This window comes from Solanum stenotomum, chromosome 1 (assembly GCF_019186545.1).
Source record: "Solanum stenotomum isolate F172 chromosome 1, ASM1918654v1, whole genome shotgun sequence".
Classification (NCBI taxonomy): Eukaryota; Viridiplantae; Streptophyta; class Magnoliopsida; order Solanales; family Solanaceae; genus Solanum; species Solanum stenotomum.
In genome coordinates, this window is record NC_064282.1 from 24704313 (window position 1) to 24727337 (window position 23025).

Consider the following 23025-nt stretch of genomic DNA (forward strand, 5'->3'; position numbering starts at 1 on the left):
ATATGTAAAGTAAGGTGGTCAACCTCGTCTCTTTTTGACATCTTCAATCATCAGGGTGCCAGACTTACAGAATGGTGCATTTGGGGGGTCTATGTAGAGCATGACTAAACTTTCCCAGGAGTCATCTGTCAATTAGATTCTTTTTGTGCTCCTACGTTGTGAAAGTCTTAGTAAAGTTCTGTCTTTCTCAACCATGCTAATCAATGGATACGAGCAAGACTCATTACACCTTTTATGCATTTTGAAGATAGTATAGCTGAATGACTCTGAAGATTATCTGTCGTAACCAGTAGAGATCTGTCATACCATAGAAGACTAGTTTAGGTTCCGGTGAGATAGAATGCTCTTTCCAACCTAGGTCTCCGTGACTACACTAACTAGAAAATAAGAGGTATTTATAGGTCTAACTGTAATGATGTCCAAATATTCACAGTTGTCGTACAGTAGCCACTTTCCGGAAGGCCGTATTTAGAGTTAGGAATCTTTACAGGACTCCCTCAGTTACCAAAAGATTTAGCATCAGGACTGAGCTTCTGTATCCTTAACTTTGTGCATACACCAGCACCATGCTGTTTTTAGTCATTAAAATCTCTTAGGTAAAGAAAGAGATTAGAGGAAGATAATCTTGTGTTGCAGGCAGTGACCTTGGTTGTGTTCTATACCTCTATGTTGGACCACTGTGGCTTCTCATTGCGGAGGCTGTTGACATGCCAAGAAAAAATGCTAGGAAGCCTATGAAGCAAAATCTTTATTATTGTTTGATAGTTAGTGTCTTAAAATTCTTGTCGCTTACTACTTTTGTTCCAACATCTAATACCTGTTGAAACAGGTTTTATTAAGGATGACAGCCCATATTCGTCCAGCAACCAATCGGGTGCATATTATTTTGAATTTTCCAGGCCGCTGAGAACAGTGGATCGCCTTCAACAGGTAACAAAGTGTTAATGCAACATTAGTAATTGGATGAAATTCTGTTACAGTTGAAATTCCCTCTGGCAGAAGACTTTAGAGTAGTTCATTCTTTCTGTTCATACGCATTTCTTATTTACACAACTTAAACCTGCAAGAACAGAGTCTTGGCCTTTTGGGGTGGGGGAGGGTGCAAAGAACTTGAGACAAAAATGTTGTCATTTGTCAACCCCATTTTCCTTTTGTCTGCCAAATCATCCCTTTAATTTCTGCTGAGGTTTAGTTGATTGATTTTGAGGGGTGTGGATTTTTCGCAGGATGCTCAGTTCACAATTGGCAAAAGCAAGTAAGATGTCTGTGGCATTTTGGTACCCCATGGATGGAAAACCGTGGCACGGATCTGGTCATTTTTCAATTAGCTGCGATTGGATACTGCTGGATATCTTGCGTGCCACAGCGAAGTTCTTGGGATGCTGCTACAGCATTCTCCCTTCTCTTCAGCAGTGGCTTTTTGTATATCCATCTTTGTTGGGCATAGAGTCTCGAGAACCAAGAACATCCCTTCTACACCCATGAGCAATCTTTAAAACTGGGACAGGTTTCTGCAGATAACTTTTTTGCTTTCGAGTTGACGTTGATTAGATCATTCTTGATTCTAGTTCTGTGATAAAATAAAGAACTTTACACTTGGATTTTACAGTTTCTTTCTCTTCTGTGTTGGAATAGCATCAAAATTCAAAACTATATTGCTATGTCACTGACTGACTATACATTTCAAGATGCAAAAGTGTAAATCATGCAACTTGGAAAGGTTCCTTTGAGAACTATGTGAGCCATATGAGTCATATCAACTTCAATCCCAATACTAATTTTCTGCATATATTAAAGTTTTATGTCATTCCAAGCCAAGGCAGATCCAGGATTGAAGTGTATGAGTTCCTGTAATAATCTGAAATTAATTTCTAATGATAATCGGGTTCAAAATCAAATATTTACAAATTTTAATGGTGAAAAAGTTACTGGGCTCTTGAGAATCTGTACCTGAAGAGTTGGATCCCCCCTGATTCAGTTCTTTAAATTTGCACTTACGACCGAATATGCAGAGTAGAGGAAAAGAAAATGAAAAATGTGAAATGAAAGAATTACCATAGTATACTTCTTTAAAGAACATATGTTACACAAAAAGAAGATGGAAAAGAAACAAAACCATATAGTAGGTAAAGATCCTTTTAATTATTCAGGACAAACACTTTTAAGCAATTCTTCAAGCTCACAACTCATTTCAATCCCATCTTCCTTAATTCTCAGTCTCATATCGTCTGTTGTTCTGTTGGCAGCTGCGTAAGTGCGAAGCAATGAACTATAGACATCACTACTAAGGCAATTTACCTTCTTCAGAAACTTGTAGAAATCCTCAGCACCATCAACATCTTTTTCTTCAACAAAATACTCGAGGAAATTACTTATGGTTTCATATTTTGGTCGCCATTTGTTTTCCTTTATCCGAGAAGCAATTGCTTCCATGCACTGTTGAGCAAAATTGATTTGACGCTTCCTCAAATAGAAAAGCATGAACATTTCCCAAGCCAAGAAGAAAGGTCCTTGTGACCTCTTCAAAGCACTATGAAAGACTTTCTCCGCATTGTTTAACATGTCATGTCTCAGATAAGCTCCAATGACATTATTTGCCAGCCTCATATCATAAGTAGAGCAGCTTGATTCCCATTCCTCGTAGTATTTCTTTAAACCATCCATGTCGTTATGCTTACTAAGGGACTGAAGAATGCAAGATAACTAGAATTGGTTAGATCCAAGGAACTCTTTAGAGAACCCCAAATACGATAAACCTCACCTAGATTAGATATTCTGGCGTGCAAACTAATCAAATAGCGGTAAGCCTGACGATTACGAGGTCCCATTTCTTCCTCAAGCTTCTTTAGAGCTACCTCAGCTTTTTCGTTATGCCCAGCCTAACATAGGCAACAGACAAGTTACTATATGTAGTCCAATCGCACTCCTTTGCATTCTCCTGTTTTAGCTCTTCGAAGATCCTTTCCACTCCTTATATATCATCTAAACAAGAATAGCTATTCATCCAGATATTATATGAAAATGTGCATAGTGGAACCTTTCTGCTCTTCATTTCCTGTACCAAAGGGGCAACTTTTTCTGGTTGCCCTAGTCTCATATATAACGACATAAGATTGTTGAATGCCAATGATTTATTTGTGAACTTCAATTGATCCATTTTCTCAAAGAAGGATAGCGCCTTGTCTGTCAGTTTTTCAACACAGTAGCAATTCAAGAGTGCTCCATAAGTGCTTTGATTCTGCATGGAGGGTGAGAGGCTGCCAAAGTATTTTTCAGCTGCAGTTATTCCTTGAACTTTTGCTATGAGATCCAATCGTACTCCATAATCACCATACGAAAAGTTTATACCTCTTTTCTCCATCCACTCCATTATCTGCAACAATAAATAGGAATATCAACTCATGATATACAAAATCATTTTATGTGGATATACTCCATCTAGATGGCATAACGAAACAATGTCTGCATAAACATATTCCTGGCGAACAGTTGATAGATAAATACAATACAATTGCAGCTGGTAAAATATCTCCTCTCTGGAGCGTAATTCCAAAAGATCTAACTAGCTCATTATAACACAACAATCAACAATGCCTTATCAGTATTGCAAACTATTTGGGGTCGGCTATAAAAATCTCATATATGTATTCACATACCACTATATTCAGGGCATTCATTCCAATACCGGCTACCAATTTGTCTTAAGAGTTGATACAAGCTTGTTTCTTCTTGATATTTTTACATCTTATACAGGAACTGGTTAAGCCTGAAAACATGCCTTGCTCTTCGGAAAGGTTAGGAATGGGGAAGAAATAATGAGTCATTGACAAGAGGTTGGCGACTACAGATTGAGAACCCTTTTCGCTTACTTCTCACCATACCATAAACATTGTCATTTCTAAACTTAAATGTTCTAATTCCAGAACTATAGCAATCAATCTACCTCAATCCAGAATTAGTTAAAATCGGCTATATGAATCATCTATATCCATTCTACTACATTTGGACTCATTTGACTCTAATCCTAAACAATTCGTCCCTAAACTCCACACGAGTCTGTCAACCACAGTATAAATTAGTTATATCAGCAATGTAAACTATATACATTCCATTTTACCAGCTCATTTCATTCTATTACTAATAAAGTAAACTTGGTAAGCTAAATGATCAAGAGATTTCAGAGGGTATAGTATACTATACCTCAAGAGCATGCTGGTATCTTTTATATTTGCGGAGCTCCTTGATGCATTTTTCCAGTTCGTACTTCTTCACAACTCTGCCTTCTCTCGTATACGCATTTATTGTTTCAGTTACCGACCCTTTTGTGGCTCCTAAAGCCGACAATCTCCGGTAGAGCCTCGAATCTCTTCCACTCTGCTCCGCCGCCGTGAAACATAGTCTTCTGAGGTTCAGTCGGGTCTCGTTTGAGATCTGACGGGTAAAATTCCGGATCATTTTGGCCCGATAACTTTCTCAAGTATAACCTCCAGCTCGCATTCGCAAGGGTTTTTACTAGGGTTTAAGCATTCTCTTGCTTTTCTTTCCAATTTCACTCAAATATCTCCTCCTTATTTCTTAACTAATAAAGTTCTAGTTTACTTTCAAGTAGGGGTATTCATGGTTTGGATAAAAATCGATCCAAACCGAAAAACCAAACCAAACCGATTAAATGAATCGATTTAATTTGGGTTTTGGTTTGGTTTGGTTTTAGATTGTTAAGAATCGATAGTATTTGGTTTGGTTATGATTTTGCTCGAAAAAACCCGAAGAAATAACTGAACCGAACCAACAAGTTATATACATAAATTTTATTATTATACATACATAATATATTTTATTCATTAACAATTTTAAAGATTTGATATATGTTTCATCAAAATTTATTTATAATTTACTTATGAAGGAAAAAATGTCCAAGGTGAGAACATTTTTCTTATTGGTTTCATGTATATGAGTGTCTATGGAAATTCTTTGTGGGACTGAAAATGTCATTGCCTCTTTCTTCTATGTCAAAATAGTGAATTTTGAAATTTTATTCAGTAAATTCAATGATCGAAAGTTATGTAATGCCAGTCATTCTAACTATTTTTCGTTTGAATGGATTGTTGTCACTTTTTTCACTTTTTGAATGACTTGTTTCTTTTATTTTTATGTATGGTTAATAACCGAATAACCAAACCAGACCAAACCAAAATCGAAAACAACCAAACCGATAAATGTATATTATATTTGGTTTGGTTTGGTTTTGATAATTTTAAAACCGATTAAGTTGGTTTGGTTTTGATTTTGATCAATAACCGACCCAAACCAACCCGTGAACACCCCTACTTTCAAGTATATTAAAAGAATATTATAAATATTAAGTATATTTAGTAATTTTATATTTTTGAGAATTGAGTATTATTAAAAGAAATTAGTATGTGATGTTAAGGATACAACTAAAGTTAATTGTCAATCTCAATCTTAATTTTTTTTAAATGGTAATTACTTGGAATAATTCTTTAAAACTAAAATGCCTATCAAATTTAAAACGGATGGAGTAATTTATTTTAGATGATTATTACTTGGTGTTACTTCTTCAAAATACACCAAAAATTAATATAAATATTTCACCGTAAAGTCATATTAATTGATATATAATATTAGGTCTTGAGAATTGATTTTGAGAATAGAATATTATTGAAAAATATTATATGTGATGAGTGACAAGTAAAAATGTACTCTAATATATATTTAATGTGATAGACAAGTAAAAGTGAATGGAATGAATATAGATTACCAAAATAATTTATAATCACCCAAATATATATAATTTATTTTAAATCATAAATTTCAAAAATCTTGATTCATTCTTAAATTTTAGATACAATCATATAACCTACAGTTTGATAGGCATAAGAACACTTGAGATAGCATATGGCTTTACCATATCCATCTTATAAGTATCATTGGGAAGACATAATTTTGAAGCAGAAAGTTTCAGGACCAAAGCAATACACAGCGACCAAATCAAAATTGATTTCATCCATAAGCTATGTTGCTCGGCTCTTCCAAAACACAGCGGCCCCATGCCGTATCTCATCTTCCAAAAATAGAGTTACGGGAGGATTTGACATGGGTGAGGCAGTCTTTGGATGTCCTTACGATATAATCCACAAATAGCAAAAGTTAACAGTGCAATTGAAACAGCAGCCAAAGTGAATAATTTACACTTGTGTCTCTTCCATACTTGAGCCCTATGTTAAAATTTTCTGAAGTCCAGAAAGGTATTAAAGTTACAGGAACAATTTTGATGTATCAAGAAAACCAAATGCTACATATAAGATACACTCTTGGACAATAAAGATCATTTTACACGAACCATTTCAGAAGCACCATAACTTCCTCTCAAGCCATTTCTGCAATGGACGCCAATCTGATTGGACTTTGCACACTCCCTACTTGTTAAGGATATAACAATTTATCTTCCCTTCATTTCCTCGATGTGAATGGTGAGTTTGAAAGAAACGCTGCATCAACTTAAGACCATGATGGGGAGTGACACATAAACCAAGCATATCCCACAGTACTGCATCACCAAAATCATAGGAGGGGAATCAAACACCAACTAGACAGAAACTACAAGTACACAAATCTAAGCGAAATAACTGTGCAATAACTTAATACTATATAGAAGACCAAGAAAAAAATTGACCCAAAAAAAAGAAGATCAAGGTTAATTTGAAAGGAAAAGTACATTTTCCAACAAGTTGATTATCCCAGGATACCTAAATAACAAATCAACGATCCCAACCAGAAGGCCTCCGTCTTTCTCTGGACTTCTCCTTTGAACTGCAAGGGTGAAAAAATGACTTTAATTAATTTAATGTTCAAGTACTTCATTTACATTAATTGAGAAACCAGATGTAGATAAGGTGATATAGTCACCTCTCTGAACTTTTCTGGTTAGCTCCATCTCTAGCTGGCTGACTAGAAGTATATGCCCCAGATGTTGCAGCAGTAAATGTGGAACTAATATGGGAAGTATTACTATTTCCACCTATAGTCCCACCAGAGACAAAACCTTGCAAGACCATTTTCTTGTTGGGAAACGCGCCAGCTGTGTTATTCATCCCTTGATTTTGAGACTTTGATGATGCAGCAACAAAGCTACTTTTAAATTGTGCCATCATTCCTGTCCTCAGGGAATTAACAGCTGCAGAACGGCTTGGAGCAGCGCTCTGGGGAGGGTTATTTGATTCAGGATTGTATCCAATCCCTAGACCAAAATCCACACCTCGTACACCTTTATTGTTTCCTCCTCCCCTTCCTTTGGCCCTTTTTCCACCTGAAGGCATAAAATTCTCATTAATAGTTTGGTTAGGCAATCAAGAATCTAAAGAAATCCCACTTCCCTTCTCCCCAAGCTTTACAGTTGTTAAAAGGAGGGTGGATCAATAGAACAAAATCCCCAAGAGTTACTATATGGAACCATCAGTGCCCATCAATGTACGATTTTGGGGAAAATCTTCAATAAGATCAACAATAAGAATAAATCCTTACCTCCTTTCCTTGCATCCCTTTTGGACCGAAACCTTCCGTCCTAAATTTTACACACAATAAATTTAATCATGCAAACAGAACAAGATCTGAGTATTTTAAACAACAACCCAAATAAGAAGCACAAAACAAGGAGCAAAAAATGACAATAAATGTCTAAAATAATGCTGTGCTCAGAAGGTGCTTAATCAAGAAAAGGAAATTCACCAATCATCCAAACAAAAGAGATATCTCCAGAAGACCAAAGTGGAGCAATAATCCAAAAGAAAGAAGACGCTACAACAGTTTCTGCAAGACCTTATCATCCACAGTGGGAACAGAAGTAGGAAATACAAAGAATATCTCCACAACCATGGTTTACACTTTACACCAGGGAACGGCATTGAACCTGTAGTTATGTACCCTATATGTTATGGATGAGCTAACTGACATTATACCCGATGAGGTCCCGCTGTGTAAGCCATTTGCAGACGATATTATTCTAATCGACAAAATTAACAAGGGTGTCAACCAAAGTCCAAAGGCTTGGAATGTGGAGAAGCACACCAGATAGTAAGAGCTTAAGGATAAGAGAGACTAAATATACTGCAAATTAAGTTAGCATACGAACATTCAAGTTGGGGTGAAGTTCAGACAGAATTGAACTTGTCTTTTTTTTATTTAGATATATAGATTTGATGATCCAGAGAATAGTGTAATAAATGAGGGTTCACACAGAATCAAAAAGGGATGGTTGAATTGGTTATGTGTTGCCGATCTGTTATGTGACGGAAGGATACCTACTAAATGAGGGAAGTTTTATACAACAGTTGTAAGACTAGCACCATTGTATGGGAGTAAATATTACTGTGAGAAATATAAGAAAAGAATATTATTGAATTGTGTATCTAAATAGTTACATTGAGACCCTATTTATAGACACTACATTGGAATCCTTTTCCAACTAGGATTCCTATTCTTATTCCTATTCCTATTCCTATTCCTATTTCTATTCTAAGTAGGAAATACATATTTCTATTCTAACAATTACATATCTAAAATCCACAAGAAAAATGTTGCAAGACTGGTTTTTAAGACAAATAGAATATTCTACATGATTAGACAAAATTAGAAATGACCACATTCGCCAAAAGGTGCAACACAGACAGAGAGAATAAATAAGAGGTTGAGTGAAGGAGTTAAAAGTGTGATGCAGACCTAAAATCACATGAAAATTTATCTCAAAAAACCTATGATCTATTGGAATCTATGCAGCAATAGCGGAAAATAAAATACTCCCACTGCCCAATTCATGTGGCAGACTATCCTTTTTAATCCATCCGAAATAGAATGTCACCTATCTATAATTAGAAAGAGTACAACTTTAAAATTGCCCTTTTAGCCTTGATGAAATGATTCATAGCCACACAAATGTCTAAGGTTTATTTTAGACTACACATTCCAAAAGTCTTCTTTTCTTTCTTTAACTTTGTGCAAGTCAAACGGTGCCACTCAAATTGGGACGGAGGGAGCAGCGTCTTTGCCTCTGCTGAGATTTGAACTTGAGACCTCATGGTTCCCAAACTACTCCATTGACCAATAGGCCACATCCTTGGTTTCCGTCTCTAGATAGTTCTCACTATCTACATATCATACCTTACCAGGTGCTACACGATACTACATAGTCTAATAACATTTCTACCAAGGTTTACATACTCCTATTTTCCAATTCACATCCATAAATAAAATAGTTAATATTTCATATATTAGCTTGGCATCTCAAGATACTCCTGCTAGGTTTTTTAAGATGTCTACAATAAAACTCAGCTAGACAAGAAAGGCTTGGAGGCTTCTTGTGTTGCAATGACTATGTAATCTCCAAATCATGTTAAAGCATCTCTGATCCATCCTTCAATTGTATACTTCAACATGAATCCTAGCAACCCGTGATTGTGCGACAATTGAATCCCAGCAGCCCACAACATTGCATCCTTGGACTCGTATTTCGTTTGAGAAACCAAAAGAACAAATAAGTATTCTCTGATCTATCATCGTAGCTTTCTAGTAAAGAATATCTATGGAAAGGATGTCATTATAAATTTTGACTTCAAAAGGGAAAATGTTTCCCTTTTTCTTGGTTCATCTTTTACTTTAATTTTGTGTCTGAGTGAGTGGCACACAAACTTGAGCAGTGGCAATGAATGGAAGAGGTGAATATCACAAAATGTAATGCACTTGGTGAAATTTAAGAGGATAAAACAAGAAAATAGAATCCTTAATCCTAAGCTTCAAGCATTTCAAATAAAAAATATAGAAGTACCTTCATAGCAAGGTCCATTAGTTCCACGGACACAGTTTGACCAGCAGCAACCAAACTGTTCGCCAGTTCACCAGCAAAACGTGCTTCCTTATGAGTAATAAGAGTGTAGGCCGTTCCATCTTTGTCACCAGCACGACCTGTTCTCCCAATTCTGTGAACATGCATGTCCATATCTTTAGCTATATCATAGTTCACCACTGACTTAAGTGATTTGATGTCAAGACCACGAGCAGCAACATCAGTTGCGATGAGAACATGATATATACCAGATTTAAATTTTTGTAGCGTCTCCGTACGAGAAACTTGATCCTTGTCACCATGGAGAGCTGCAACTCTAAATCCCTTCTGAGCCAATTGGGATTCAATCTCATCCACTGTTGCCTTTTTCGAAGCAAAGACAAGAACATCACCATTGTCAATCAGTCCAGGGAGCTTCTCCAGAAGCCAAGGCAATTTTTCAGCATCAGAAGGAATCACTTCAACTATTTGTGTAATATCCTCATTAGCCGTGCCAATCTCACCCACAGTAACTCTTACGGGATCCGTCAATATTTCTCTGGCAAGCTTCTCAACTTTGCGGGGCATAGTTGCTGAAAAGAGCAATGTTTGGCGATCAGGTCGAATTTGACCAACAATGGACCTTATCTGAGGCTCGAAACCAAGGTCAAACATCCGATCAGCCTCATCAAGCACTAGATAAGTTGCTCTCAACATTGTAAATGCCTTCTTTCTGATCATATCTATCAACCTCCCTGGAGTAGCAACAACAATCTCACACCCTGCCTTTAGTTCTTTGTATTGATCCAATTTAGACATTCCTCCATAAACTGCAGACACACGGATACCATGCGATTTCGAAAATTTCTTTGCCTCCACAAATATTTGATGTGCTAATTCCCTAGTGGGTGCACAAATAACTCCAATGGGGCCTTCTTCTTTCTGAAGTTCAGGCTGATCCATGATGTGGACAATCATAGGAAGCACAAAAGCAGCAGTCTTACCGGATCCAGTTTTAGCAATACCAATAATATCTCTCCCAGAGAGCACAATTGGTAATGCTTGACACTGTATTGGTGTAGGCTTTTCATAACCCTGTTTACTGATAGCTTTCATCAACTCAACAGAAAAACCAGAGTCTTCAAATGTCTTAATTGGCCTTGGTACATCAAAGCCTGATACACGAATGGCCAAGCTTGTCCTATATTCATTAACTTCCTGATCGCTCATACCTGCATAAAGCAAAAGCATTAACCTGGATGAAGGAAGATACTGATTACAGATAATGTGCAATCCAAAGAAGAACTAGCAAAACGATAATGGCTACTTGCAATCACCATGAAGAGCTGGGCTCCTTATTGACTGCACTAAACAACCCTACATTCAAAATACACATGAATACAAGGAGAACCAATAAAATAATGCTGAACTGGGGCTCAGCTCCAACCCCATACAAGTAGAATCAAATTACAACAGACTCCATACAAATGTTGGGAAATATGGAGGACAAGATGCAGTAATAAATTTGAGGCCATCAAACCTTCCATATACAGAACTATCACTAATATTGTGTACACTATTTTGCAGGTAACAATGAGAAGATTTGGAAAAGATAATCTGGGACAGAACTGGAGAAGTATTTGTCAAGTCTGTGATGCCACACTTCAACAAAGAACTGTCACCATTGTCAAATGGATAAGACCACCGCCTCAGCTAGTGAAACTCAATAGTGATGGAAGTTGCATCCAAGGAATATGTGGACGTGGTGGACTCATCAGAAATAGCCAGGGGATCACTCTATGAGCATACTCTATTACCCTAGGCCCTGGTACCAGTAACATGGCAGATGCAGCAGCTACGCTCTATGGCTTGAACTGGTGCGACTATAGGAACCTAGTGTTGAGTATTGCAGAACTCTCTTTTGCTCACAAAGTGTAAAAGGTGAATGGGAATCTCCTTGGAATATTGATAGCTACATCAAAGCAACTCAAAGTGTAGTTATACTGACAGCTACATCAAATAGATTCAGAATTTAGTTGAAGTTCATGGAAGCTAATAAACCTGCTGGTAAGCTGGCATCCCTAAGCCATGGTCATAATGAAAGCCAGGTGTTAAACTCCCTGTCTAATCTGCCTCAGCAAGTGAAGGGTCTCATGGAGTTATCCATCTTTCAGGAACAAAAAAACTAAGAGCCCGTTCGGATTGGCCTATTCAAGTGCTTTTAAGCTGAAATTGCTTGTAAGCACTTTTGGAGTGTTCGGGTAAGTTAAAAAAGTGCTTATAAGCACTTAGCTTTAAGCTAAAAATAAGCCAAAAGCCATAAGTTAGAATAAGCTCAAATTATAACTTTTTGCACATCAATGATCAATAGAAACAATGTTTAAATAAAATTTACAACAGTCCCCAAACCAACACTTCTAAAATGGATTCATCATATTTAAGTTCAAACAAAGGACCAAAGCACCAGGGAAACGTTAGGGATTAGTCTCATTCCAAAAGAAACTAAAAACAGCATATATTCGTGAAGTGTCAACATTTACTACCAAAAAACTAAAACCACCCACATTACAATTTTCATAACAGAAAAGGGTTAAATATACCCGTCGTTATACTTTTGGTATAAAAAAATACCTCGCGTTATACTTTTGGCCAAAATATACCCCTCCCGTTATACTTCGGCACAAATTTGCCCTTATTTTGACGAAGGGACACGTGGCAAGCTCAAAATCAAATGGCCGATGTGATTCCCAATTTTATTTTTATTTTTTTGATAATCGAGAAATCCGTTTGTGACCTGCCCTTTGGACCCATCACAACCTTCTAAACTCGGTGGATAATGAGCCGCCCCTCTACCCTTCTCCACTTAAATAATTCCCAATTTTAAATATTTGATTCCTTTCGAAACACACCCGTTTAACCCATTCCCTCCCTTTTGAGTTGTTTTCTTTTCATCTTCTTCTAATTCTCTCTTCTCAATCACCATGAATATTTTGAATTAGCACTGCGTTCTCTAGAAACTTCGTCTCCAAGCAAGCATAAGCCTATCATACTTTTGATCACGAAAATCAGTAAATGATAAAAGTAATACCATCAAATTACAATTTCAGTGCTCATGAGCAACCTATCGTTATACTCCCTCCTTTTTTATTTGGTTGTCACCATTTTAGGTTTCACGCCCCTTAACAAACTAGGTAAATTGTACCCTTATTGAGTGTTCTCTTGAAGTCAAATTTTCAATGAATCAACATGAATTACTTTATTTTAATTAATTACCAATGAACATGAATCAATTACTTAGTTTTCCTATATTGGTTAAATGCATGCTTTCAAGGCTAATAACTCTTGAGGGTAAAATAGGAAGAATAATGTCATTTATGCATTGGCTTTGTGAAATGACAAATATTAAGGAACATCTATTTTTAGTAAGGAGAGAGATTCGGCATGGTGCTCACTGAACCTCCGTAATATCTAACAAGTCGAGTCTTATGTCGGTCATATAGAACACCAACACATAGAAAAAGGGCTGAAGAAATGTACATGGAACGGATGGAGTAATTTACTTCTTTAGTTCGACTATATTTTCCCTGACTACAATAATTGGTTTTCAATTATTTAAAAGCCTTCTCAATGTAAGCTTATTTTATTACTAAAAACAATCACGTCCACATACAGAGCAAATTAATACGTGATTCCTATGGAGTTTCTAAACATATATAAGCATTATCTTTTCCAAAATTGAAAGAGTTCATATCTGAATAGAGATCTCATGATGAATATGAATGGGTACATTTCAATTATTTGCACACCTTCTGAGGCAGCGAAGAGTGGAGACACAAGAGGATGTGAAATCAAATATGAGAGTAACTTCACTTTCGGAAATTTCATGGGTCGGGAATGGGTTAACTATGTGAGTTTCTAAAGAAATTGGGTATTTAAAATTGGAGATTACATTGGTCATTTGATTATGAGCTTGTCACGTGTCGCTCCGTCAAAATTAAAGGCAAATTAGTGTCTAAGTATAATAAGAGGGGTAAATTTAGACCAAAAGTATAACATAAAGGATATATTTAGACAAATTTTAAAAAAAGGAGATATATTTAGCCAAAAGTATAATGAATGGTATATTTAAACTATTTTTGATAGTACATGGATAATATTTAACCCTTTTCTGTTTTTGTAACAATTAATCTTTACATGAAGTATTAGAAGCCATTATTTATAACAAGCTCTAAAAACCACCAGGACTGACAGATCATGAGGCAGGCTCTACTCTCCCCATAAGCAGATGCAATATGCAGGCACTGGTGCAGTCGCACATTGTCCTCTGCTTGAACTACACATATAGTTAAGCAAGAAAATTTGAATTTATCCTGAGTTTGCAAGTGCTGCTAAAAGTAGCAGGAGGTCGATAGTGCTCTGCACCATGGGCGGATCTAGGAGGTGGGAGAGGGTTCACAACAAAAATTTACACTGTATATAGGGTAGATATACTGCATTTACATACATATATTAATTTTGAACACCCTGAACAAGAAACAAAATGTAGCTCAGTGGCATAGGGCCTTCCAAATGTACCTTGTGTTCAGGGTTCGAATCTGACCAACTAAGTTATTTATTTTACATTTAGCTTTTGTTATTTTTTCCCATTTAATTCCAAAACAGTCACGAGCCCATTGCCCAAAACGTCGTCGTTTCACTATAATTATTTTTTTAAAAAATAAAGTACTGGAATAGTGGAATTAGGGACTTTTAATCCCACTAATCAAACTTTATCTACCTATAAATTATATACTACTGCCTCTCTTGGAATTGTGTTTTGCTAGCTTATTCACACGTTTATACTGGAAATCATGAATCCGCCAATGCTCTACACCCACTAACTTAGAATCATGAATCCGTCTCTAGTTTTTCACCTCTTGTTCTTATCTATGGTTTTTCAGTGCACGTTATGTCATTCTAACCAACAAAAGAACGAAGTTAAAATGTGGACCACGAGTAAACTAGATCAAGAGGAGAAATCATCAAGCAGAACACAGTGTACCTGAAATAGAAGGCTTTTCCTCATAAAAATCCTTGTTGAAAGGCTCATAGTCAATCTCACTATGATCCAGAGCAGTAATAGGCTCAATCTTCTTTTTATCAACAACAATTGGATTATCGTCGGAGTCATACTCAACTAACCCTGCATCAACCGCCTTTGCTGCAGCATACACCTCCTCGTCGGAATTATAACCAGCGTGAAGAGCATCAGCAGCCAATTGTAACCCTACATCCTTCTTCGCCCTCAGAAAACTCTCCATCGGATCATCATCTACATCATCCTTATACTTATCCAACTTCTCTTTCGGCTTAGGAGGCGGTGCAGCCTTCATTTCTTCATGAATCCCTTCCATAAACGCATCAAGTGGATCAATTTCATCATCCTCACCACCTCCTCCGCCTCCATCATCGTTGTTCCCTCCGACAGCTTCGTGTTCATCGTACTCAATGTTATCTAAGTCGGTATCTTCGTAATTGTCATGGCTACCTCCGGAACGTGAGGATGGCGGAACATACAGTCGCTGAGGAGCTTGATTTCGCTCGAAGTTGTACGTTGTTTGCCGATTAATGCCAAATCCCTCGAATCCGAATTTTCTCTTCGACATATTCGTTTGGTTCAAAGTTCAAACCCTAGTTCACTGAACCCTAAAAAAAAACTGAATATACAGATATGGTGTTATCTAACAAATTTCGGCCAGTGCAAAGATAGCTATCCAAATTGTAAAATCTAAACCATCTTGCTTATCATCGGTTTGCTTCTGAAAAACGCCTTGATTGTTTCGCCGCTAAACGGAAGCTGATATGAGCAACGGGAACGGCGACTGAACTAAGGTTGGCCCACGGGCTATTTTATTTTGTTTTTTTCCTTTCTTTTTGCTAATCCTTTTTTGAGGATTATACATATCGTGAAACAATAGTTTCCCTAAGTATATGAAAATATTTATTTCCGAATAAACTATTACTATTTAGTTGTAATTTGTATGTATTTGAAATTTGATATATTTTTATTAATTTTCTCTCACTCGTTGATCTTCCTTCCTCGCTCGCCTCACTTTTTATAAATTTCAAAAAGATTATGAATTTAAAATTAATTTCATTCACTATATTTATATCAACATTATTCAATATATTTAATATTAACCTCATCTCATGTGTTCGATATCAATTTTATCTATGCATCTGATATCATATATTTATATACTATACATAGATACATGTGTTGATATAAAATAGCGTATCTAGGATCAAGATTGTCACAACCCGATTCCTCGAATCATGATGGCACCTACTATAACCCACCAGTAGATAAGTCAACCCATAACCCGGAACAACAAGTAATGGGTTTGAGGGCAGAGGCTAAACAAGAGTAAGCAAAAATTTAAGATAACAACATACACAGGCGGAAGCAAACCAAAACATAAATACAAATAAAGATCCCTTCCAAAACCTGGAAGTCACTAGTACAGAGCTACTACAAAATGAGTACAAGTCTCAAAAGTGGACAATAGAGATTGGACTGTCTTGAAAGGTAAAAGACAAGTCTATATATACAGATGGAGACTGAAATCGTACAAAATGTCGTGTGCTCACTCCCGTCTCCGGATCAGTCTGCTCCAAGCTCGATCAACGCTGGCTACTAGTGCCCGGACCTGCATCACGAAACAGATGCAGAGCGTAGAATGAGTACCAAAACAACAGGTACCCAGTAGGCATCATAGGCCGACTGAACTTGAAAAGTAAAGGCAATATGAAAAGAAGGAATAACACAAAACGAAGTCAAGAACTAAAATCTAACTAACAATGGAATGCACACGAGTGTAGAAAGAACTAACTAAAGTAATCTATAAGCTAACTACACCTAACTGGGCCCCCATAAGCCCAGAAGGTACACTCGTGCGCAAGTTAAATAAAAACCCGAACGGACCCCCATAAGCTCGACGAGTACACAGAATAACTATAACTAAAGAGAATTGCATATGAGAACCTAAGAATGGAGAACACGAACCAAAACCTCAACCCCAATTAGTAGAATCTGACAGTACGGAGGCCGGACCTTAAACCGGATGCTCACCAGAAGTACCGAAGTAACCAATCACAAGTATCAAGTATATGAGGCCGGGACTCTAACCGGATGCTCTGTATAGGTATATGGGCAATAGAGGTCGGAACTCTAACCGGATGCTCTATATAAGTATTTGGGCAATAGAGGCCGAAACTCTAACCGGATGCTCTATATAAGTATCTGGGCAATAGAGGCCGAACCTTAAACCGAATGCTCTATAAAGGTGCCAATATAGCTGCTGAAAGAGTCCTAATCTATCCACACTCATAAATGTCCGTGGAATGCCGTCCATACTTAGCCAATCAATGTAAGTCCTTGGAACCAAATCGAAAATCAAATTCAACTCGCGAAGTAGAATTAGTGTCGTCGACGTAACTCGTGAAGCCGTAACATCGGGGAAAATAAGGATAACTAACGTCGAAGCAAGCGTATCGCCTAGCTAAGGCCCAATCTATCAAACTCAAGTCTGTTACACCAGTCTACAGGGATCTAAGTCGGCCGAGCAACGTCGGGGTAAAACTAAGGCCTATCGGATCCGAATCATGTATTTCTAAGGCAAGCCCTAGTCAAACCTAAACTAAGGCCCAAATGCTTCAACAAATAGTAAATTAAGCATGAAAGCACTCCACATAGCGAGGAGGGTCCATTAGTAACACAAAGCATGCTCACAGTTACCCGATAATTCTCGAAATAGGCTGAAAACATAATTTTTAAACACCTATACGTGATTCAATAACTACCAACCCAAATTCCAACTAATCAACATGCATTCAAACTCTCAAGCTCAATCTAAGAGAGGGAAATCGTGGCCTACTTGTAGGCCGATCACACGTGCTCTAAAATCACTTCTTCGGAGCTTTTCCTTTCCGAAAGGTCTCGAAACGCTGCCCCACTATAAAAAATAGAGTCACAATTTTAATACGGTCATTTAGACACCAAAATCACAACAAACAGAGACGGGTCAATTTTGGAGTCAAAACGGGAATCGTGGGACCCGCGCTGGAAATTTCGGAATTAACCCCAAAAGTGGGTCCTAACCAGTTTCCCCCAGCTCATATACCAAAATGAGACACAATTCGGGGCTCGGGAACAACACACTATCAACATGCAACAAAAACCTAAATTACACTACAATGGAACAACAATAGCAGCAATTATTTACAAGAAAATATCAGAAACGAGGGTCCAGATGCTGAAACCAATCACACCATGATGATCCTCACGAAAAACCCCACGATCTAGGCTTTTGAATCACCAGATTCGCACCTAAAATGACCACGAAATCACCTTCTAAATTTTTCCAAAAAATTGAGCTCGAAATGAGCTAAGACAGCAGCTAAAACACAACTTTTTATCTGCAAAAAAAAGTTAAATACGAAATCTAACTACGCCAACGCGTTCTCCTTGAAAAACCACTCAAGATAGCCCCAAGAATTACTAAAATCGGATCTAAAATGACTGAAATATCAAGTCTCAAAAATTCCCAAAATCAAGTCCACAAAAAGGGTGTGGCAGCAGGTATTTTACAAAAATTACCTCAAACGGGGACCCCAAATCACTATCCAAGCTCACCAACACGTTGTCCTCAAAAAATCTCACAACTTTGCCTTTTGAATCGCCCAAATCGGTTGAGAGATGAGAGAGTTATGAGAGTTTGAAGTTTGGAAATGTTGCTGGTTTTTCTGCAATAAATAGCAGATTGCTGCAAAAAAAATTTCCAAAATTTCGGAACCCCGTGCACGCAAACGAGATATGCAACCATATCAAATTCAATATTCCAGACTCAACGGCGCAGTCAAAATTTCCATCAGAGGTCATTTCGATAAAAAGTGGGTCCCACTTCCAAAAGTCATTTTAAGTCAAAACCCACAAAAGGGCTTGGAAAGATATCGAAAACCTCCAGACACAAAATAAGGGTCAATCTAGACCAAACTTGACATTTTGGAGCTAACCGCACTGACGGAATTTTCATCTGAGCGCGTTTTCCAAGAATGTTGACCAAAGTCAACCTTATGTTAAATTTCAAAGGCTAAAACGCCTAATGATCCAAACTTACATCGAAGGCCTCGATACTCATGCCAACTATGCTACTAGCCTAATTTGGCCATTCCGGAGCTGATGGAACCGTCAGAATTCTATTCTGAGGTCGTCTTCTTGAACTTTTGATCGAAAAGGATCGTTCAAGGTTTATAAGCTCTAAAACACAAAAAATTGCACCAAGACCAAACGAACGACCAGGTGACTGAACTGTCAGTCCCAGCAAGTCATAAATGACTTGAGGTCGCTACAAGAACGCTCTAAATGACACATAGAAGACAAGACACAAAAATGACCAGGAAGGTCATTACAAAGATATGCATTGATATACATCATCACCAAACATAAAAAAATGAGAGTATAGAAAGAGTGCGGGGGAGTAGTGTAACGCTTCGAAAAAACTAGTAGGTAAAACTAGAGCCTTACATGTGAGTTGTTGAGTTTGATGTGGGGTTTAGAAGTATAAAATGACTTCCCGAACTTAGGTTGAGGAGTTTAGGGGTTAAACATCAAGGTACAACCCCCCAAGGACCAACTTAGGGTCCTTGAGAAGGACCCTAAAGCCTAACCCCCAAAGCTCCCCAAAACTGCCCAAGTTGCCAAAATGGTGTGGGCTACGGATGAGACCTACGCCCCGTAGGTCCATCCACGCCTCGTGGGGGAGGTTCGTAGGTCAAGACCCCAAATGAGAAGTTACAGACCATCACCCACGGACCTGCAGGATGGGGTCCGTGAGTCCTGGGTCGTGGATGTTGCCTACAATCTACCTAGGTTAGGCCAAATGAGGGACAAGTTGATAAATTCCAAATTAGTTAGTTAATTAATGGGTCGATTTATATTGTTTTATTTCACATATATAAGTACTTTGTCATTAACCACCCTTTTACAATTCATAATTTCGAAACCCAAAATAGTAACCAACTCCTCTTCAAATAATTCTCTCTCTAAAACCTCCATTGAAGAAGAAGAAGAAGAAGTCAAGGTCTAGGGCTCAAGGACTCATATTTTCCACCCAAATTCGTGAGGAATATTCAATTAAGGTATGGTAGTTTTGATTCATGGTTAACTTTTCATCCATGAAGTTCTCAAACCTTCAATTTCAAAGTTGGAAATTCTCCAAAACTAAGGGTTTTCATTCTAGGTCATGGATTTTTTCTCAAAACATTTTCAATGGTTTAATTATCATATATTAAGATTTAATTGTTGTTTTATGGTGGTTTTAAGATAAAATTCCCCATGAATCCATGATTTTCCATAACCCTAATTTATGACTTTGATGTGGGTGAATTGTAGTAAGATGAATGCTATGCAATTGTCCTTATAATGGTATAGTTACTTGAAATATGTCATTATTCATGCCTAAATTGTAGTATTCTAGGTGTGTTGGTGAATTATGATGCATGGCCTTGGAGGGCAAATTATGAAGATTGTTGTATAATCATGATGCTTATGTACATGCCTTGTGATTTCAATGAAAGTAATGTGATTATGACTATATTGTAATGGTGTGGTAGTTAAAAGGCTATTCTCACATACACACACTCATGAATGAAGTTTCTATGATTATGTTATGATGATGTGTTGATTGAAAGGCTATTCTCAATTGTACACTAATGAATAATTATGACATGTTGTGAAAGGTCTTTCTCACAATATGAAAATTTTTAGTTGAAAAGCTATTGTTGCGGTCTAATCGCACACGCAAGTGCACGTGATTGTACAAGTAATAAAGTGGCTCTTTTCGAGAGCCAGGTATCGTACCTACAAGGACTCACACTTATAAACTATCAATTTCTCTAGTTCTCAGTTAACCACAAATGTATTTCCAGATTTAAAGGGTTGTTTATTTCTATTTCTAAATTTTAAAACAAAATGTAAATACAAGATTCAGTTTCATGGGTTTCAAACAATGATTTGGGAAAGATCCAGGGCTGCAGCTTCTATCAGGATTCATGCAATCAATATCATTTATATGGGTAATTATTAACTATCGAATCAATGAATCACAGGATAAGATATATGATCATGGTCTCCCGACCTCTAATCGCCTACGATAGATAACACCCTAACTACATCGTTGAGCGGGGATAGACTGATTACCTATCGAGCATTAAGTTATCTTCTTGTATGGTGATCCAAGCGAGGTCTCTAGGTATATCCATATCCTAGAAACGAATCAACTCTAGCTATTTAGAGTTCAACAAGCTCCTGATGTCCCACGTTTTATCCTCTTATTCTTCTCCATAGTTCAATTTTGGACAATAAATTTTTTCCTATGGTGATAAATCATGAAATACGGAAAATAAGAACACAAGAAAGATTCATGTGATGGTCAATAATAAACCCAACAAAACTCAATCAATTGCAATCATCTTGTAGCCACAACCCTAAAACTAGGGTATTTAGCTACTCATAGTCCAACATTCAATCATACAATGGTTATGAATCATCAAACGATTGAAAGGAAAGAAGTTTAAGAAATAACCCTAAAACTGAAGAAAAACGTTCTTCCAAATCGTCGTCCTTTAAAACCCAGAAAAAAATCCTTAATAAATATAAAACAAAACCCTATTTATACTAAAAGTCGAAACGACCAAATCTGGTACTCAGGCGCGCGACGCGCGATGACTTCCAAATTTTGAGTCCACGATAATTTTGCCTTCTGCGCAACGCGCGAGCAGCACGAGGTGTTCTGCCTAGAAGTTGATTTTTGCAACCCACATTCTGCATTCAACCGCGTGACATGGAGATAACACGTAAATGCCTTGGTGCATTTTTCTCAGCTTTTTCCTTGTTCTTTTTTTACTCGAATTTTCAGATTTCTTCCTTTATCCCTTTTTGTGCTCGTTTCTCCCATTAAGCATACCTAAACAACTAATCATGTTGGTTAGTTCATAAATAAGCAAATGACTCGATAAGACTACAAACAAATACATTTTGAATTCAAACTAGGCGTAAATGCGGGCATAATTAGCATTCTAGGCATATAAATATGCCTAAGATCAACTATTCTCATCTTTGAATCTATGAGTTATCTTAATGAATGAATGTTGGGATTGAGATGGATGCTCATTTGTGAGTTGAGGTGGGGTATCTAGTAACAATCTCTATATCTCATTTTAATGAATGTTGGGCTTGAGATGGATGCTCATCCGTAAGTTGAGGTGGGGTATCTAGTAAAAATCTCTATATCTCATTTCTAATGAACTAAAGTAATAAATGTTAAGTACTCCAAGGGGAATAATGCTAAGCACCGAGTGGATCCGTGAGTTGAGGCGGGGTATCTAGTAACAATCTCTTGAGATAGATGCTTAACCATGAGTTGAGGCAGGGTATCTAGTAACAATCTCCCTATCCCTTAACTATGTGCCCACATATGTTATTAGCTAGTGGATCCGCCTAAGCTAAATTGACGGTCTGTAATGCCCCAAAAATTAGTAGACTAAACTAAAGCCTAGAGTTAGGGTTCTAGAGAGTGTTATTGAAGATTAGAGTCGTAGATGAAACTTTTCATGTTTAGTGTAACACCCTTAAATGCTTAAACAAATAGTCGCATGTCGTTACATCATCTCGTAATTACTAGAATATCTTTTATTCTCATTTTTAAAACTTGAAATGTTGTGATTTGCAAACTTGCTTAGCATAAATTGTTATCGTAAATTAAGGTGTTGTATGGGGGTATATGCGTAATTATCTAATTATACTTACTTATACATTGGAAGTGTGGGTATAAAGTACATAAATATAGTTATATATGTATGCTTTTTGGGCAGCCATCTATTTGTTTGGGTAGCCCCTTTTGGTGACATCTGCCCATGTGACAAGGATAACTTTTGTAGCTATATATCTTTACACCTCCTTTGATTGAATTCGTTTTCCCTCAAGTGTAAGAACATTATAACATTAGCTAAATAGTTGTTCTTCAAAATCAAGAGAAAAACTAAGTCATTTTGGCTGGAATCCGACACACACACACTTCCTTTTGGTAAGTGACGAAATTTATTTTTGAGCTGGGTAGTGTTTGGTATTTTATGCATATCTCATTCAAAAG

The 23025-nt window shown here is 37.2% G+C and overlaps 1 protein-coding gene and 1 pseudogene across 2 annotated transcripts; both read right to left on the reverse strand.

The window, feature by feature from the left end:
- Positions 1-2054: 2054 nt before the first annotated feature.
- Positions 2055-4497, reverse strand: LOC125853194 (pentatricopeptide repeat-containing protein At1g02370, mitochondrial-like; annotated as a pseudogene).
- Positions 4498-6180: 1683 nt separating this feature from the next.
- LOC125853188 (DEAD-box ATP-dependent RNA helicase 24) lies at positions 6181-15749 on the reverse strand. 2 transcript variants are annotated; one of them, XM_049532862.1, is made up of 6 exons: positions 14877-15749; positions 9839-11067; positions 7543-7582; positions 6928-7327; positions 6737-6831; positions 6181-6568 (listed from the first exon to the last, which is right to left on the reverse strand). In XM_049532862.1, exons 1-5 carry the CDS (start codon positions 15478-15480, stop codon positions 6780-6782), a joined length of 2325 nt encoding a protein of 774 aa, XP_049388819.1. In that variant the 5' UTR covers positions 15481-15749; the 3' UTR covers positions 6181-6568; positions 6737-6779. The 2 variants fall into 2 exon arrangements, with proteins under 2 accessions (XP_049388819.1, XP_049388818.1); XM_049532861.1 differs by having other exon boundaries at positions 6768-6831; positions 14877-15748.
- Between the last annotated feature and the right edge of the window lie 7276 nt (positions 15750-23025).

Excerpts from the sequence above, each read along its gene's own strand:
- LOC125853188 (XM_049532862.1), bottom strand. The coding sequence starts at position 15,480 with ATGTCGAAGAGAAAATTCGGATTCGAGGGATTTGGCATTAATCGGCAA. Across the intron at positions 7,583-9,838 it reads TAATGGACCTTGCTATGAAG|GACGGAAGGTTTCGGTCCAA; the intron begins GTACTTCTATAT and ends TGTAAAATTTAG. Across the intron at positions 6,832-6,927 it reads AACCAGAAAAGTTCAGAGAG|TTCAAAGGAGAAGTCCAGAG; the intron begins GTGACTATATCA and ends TCACCCTTGCAG.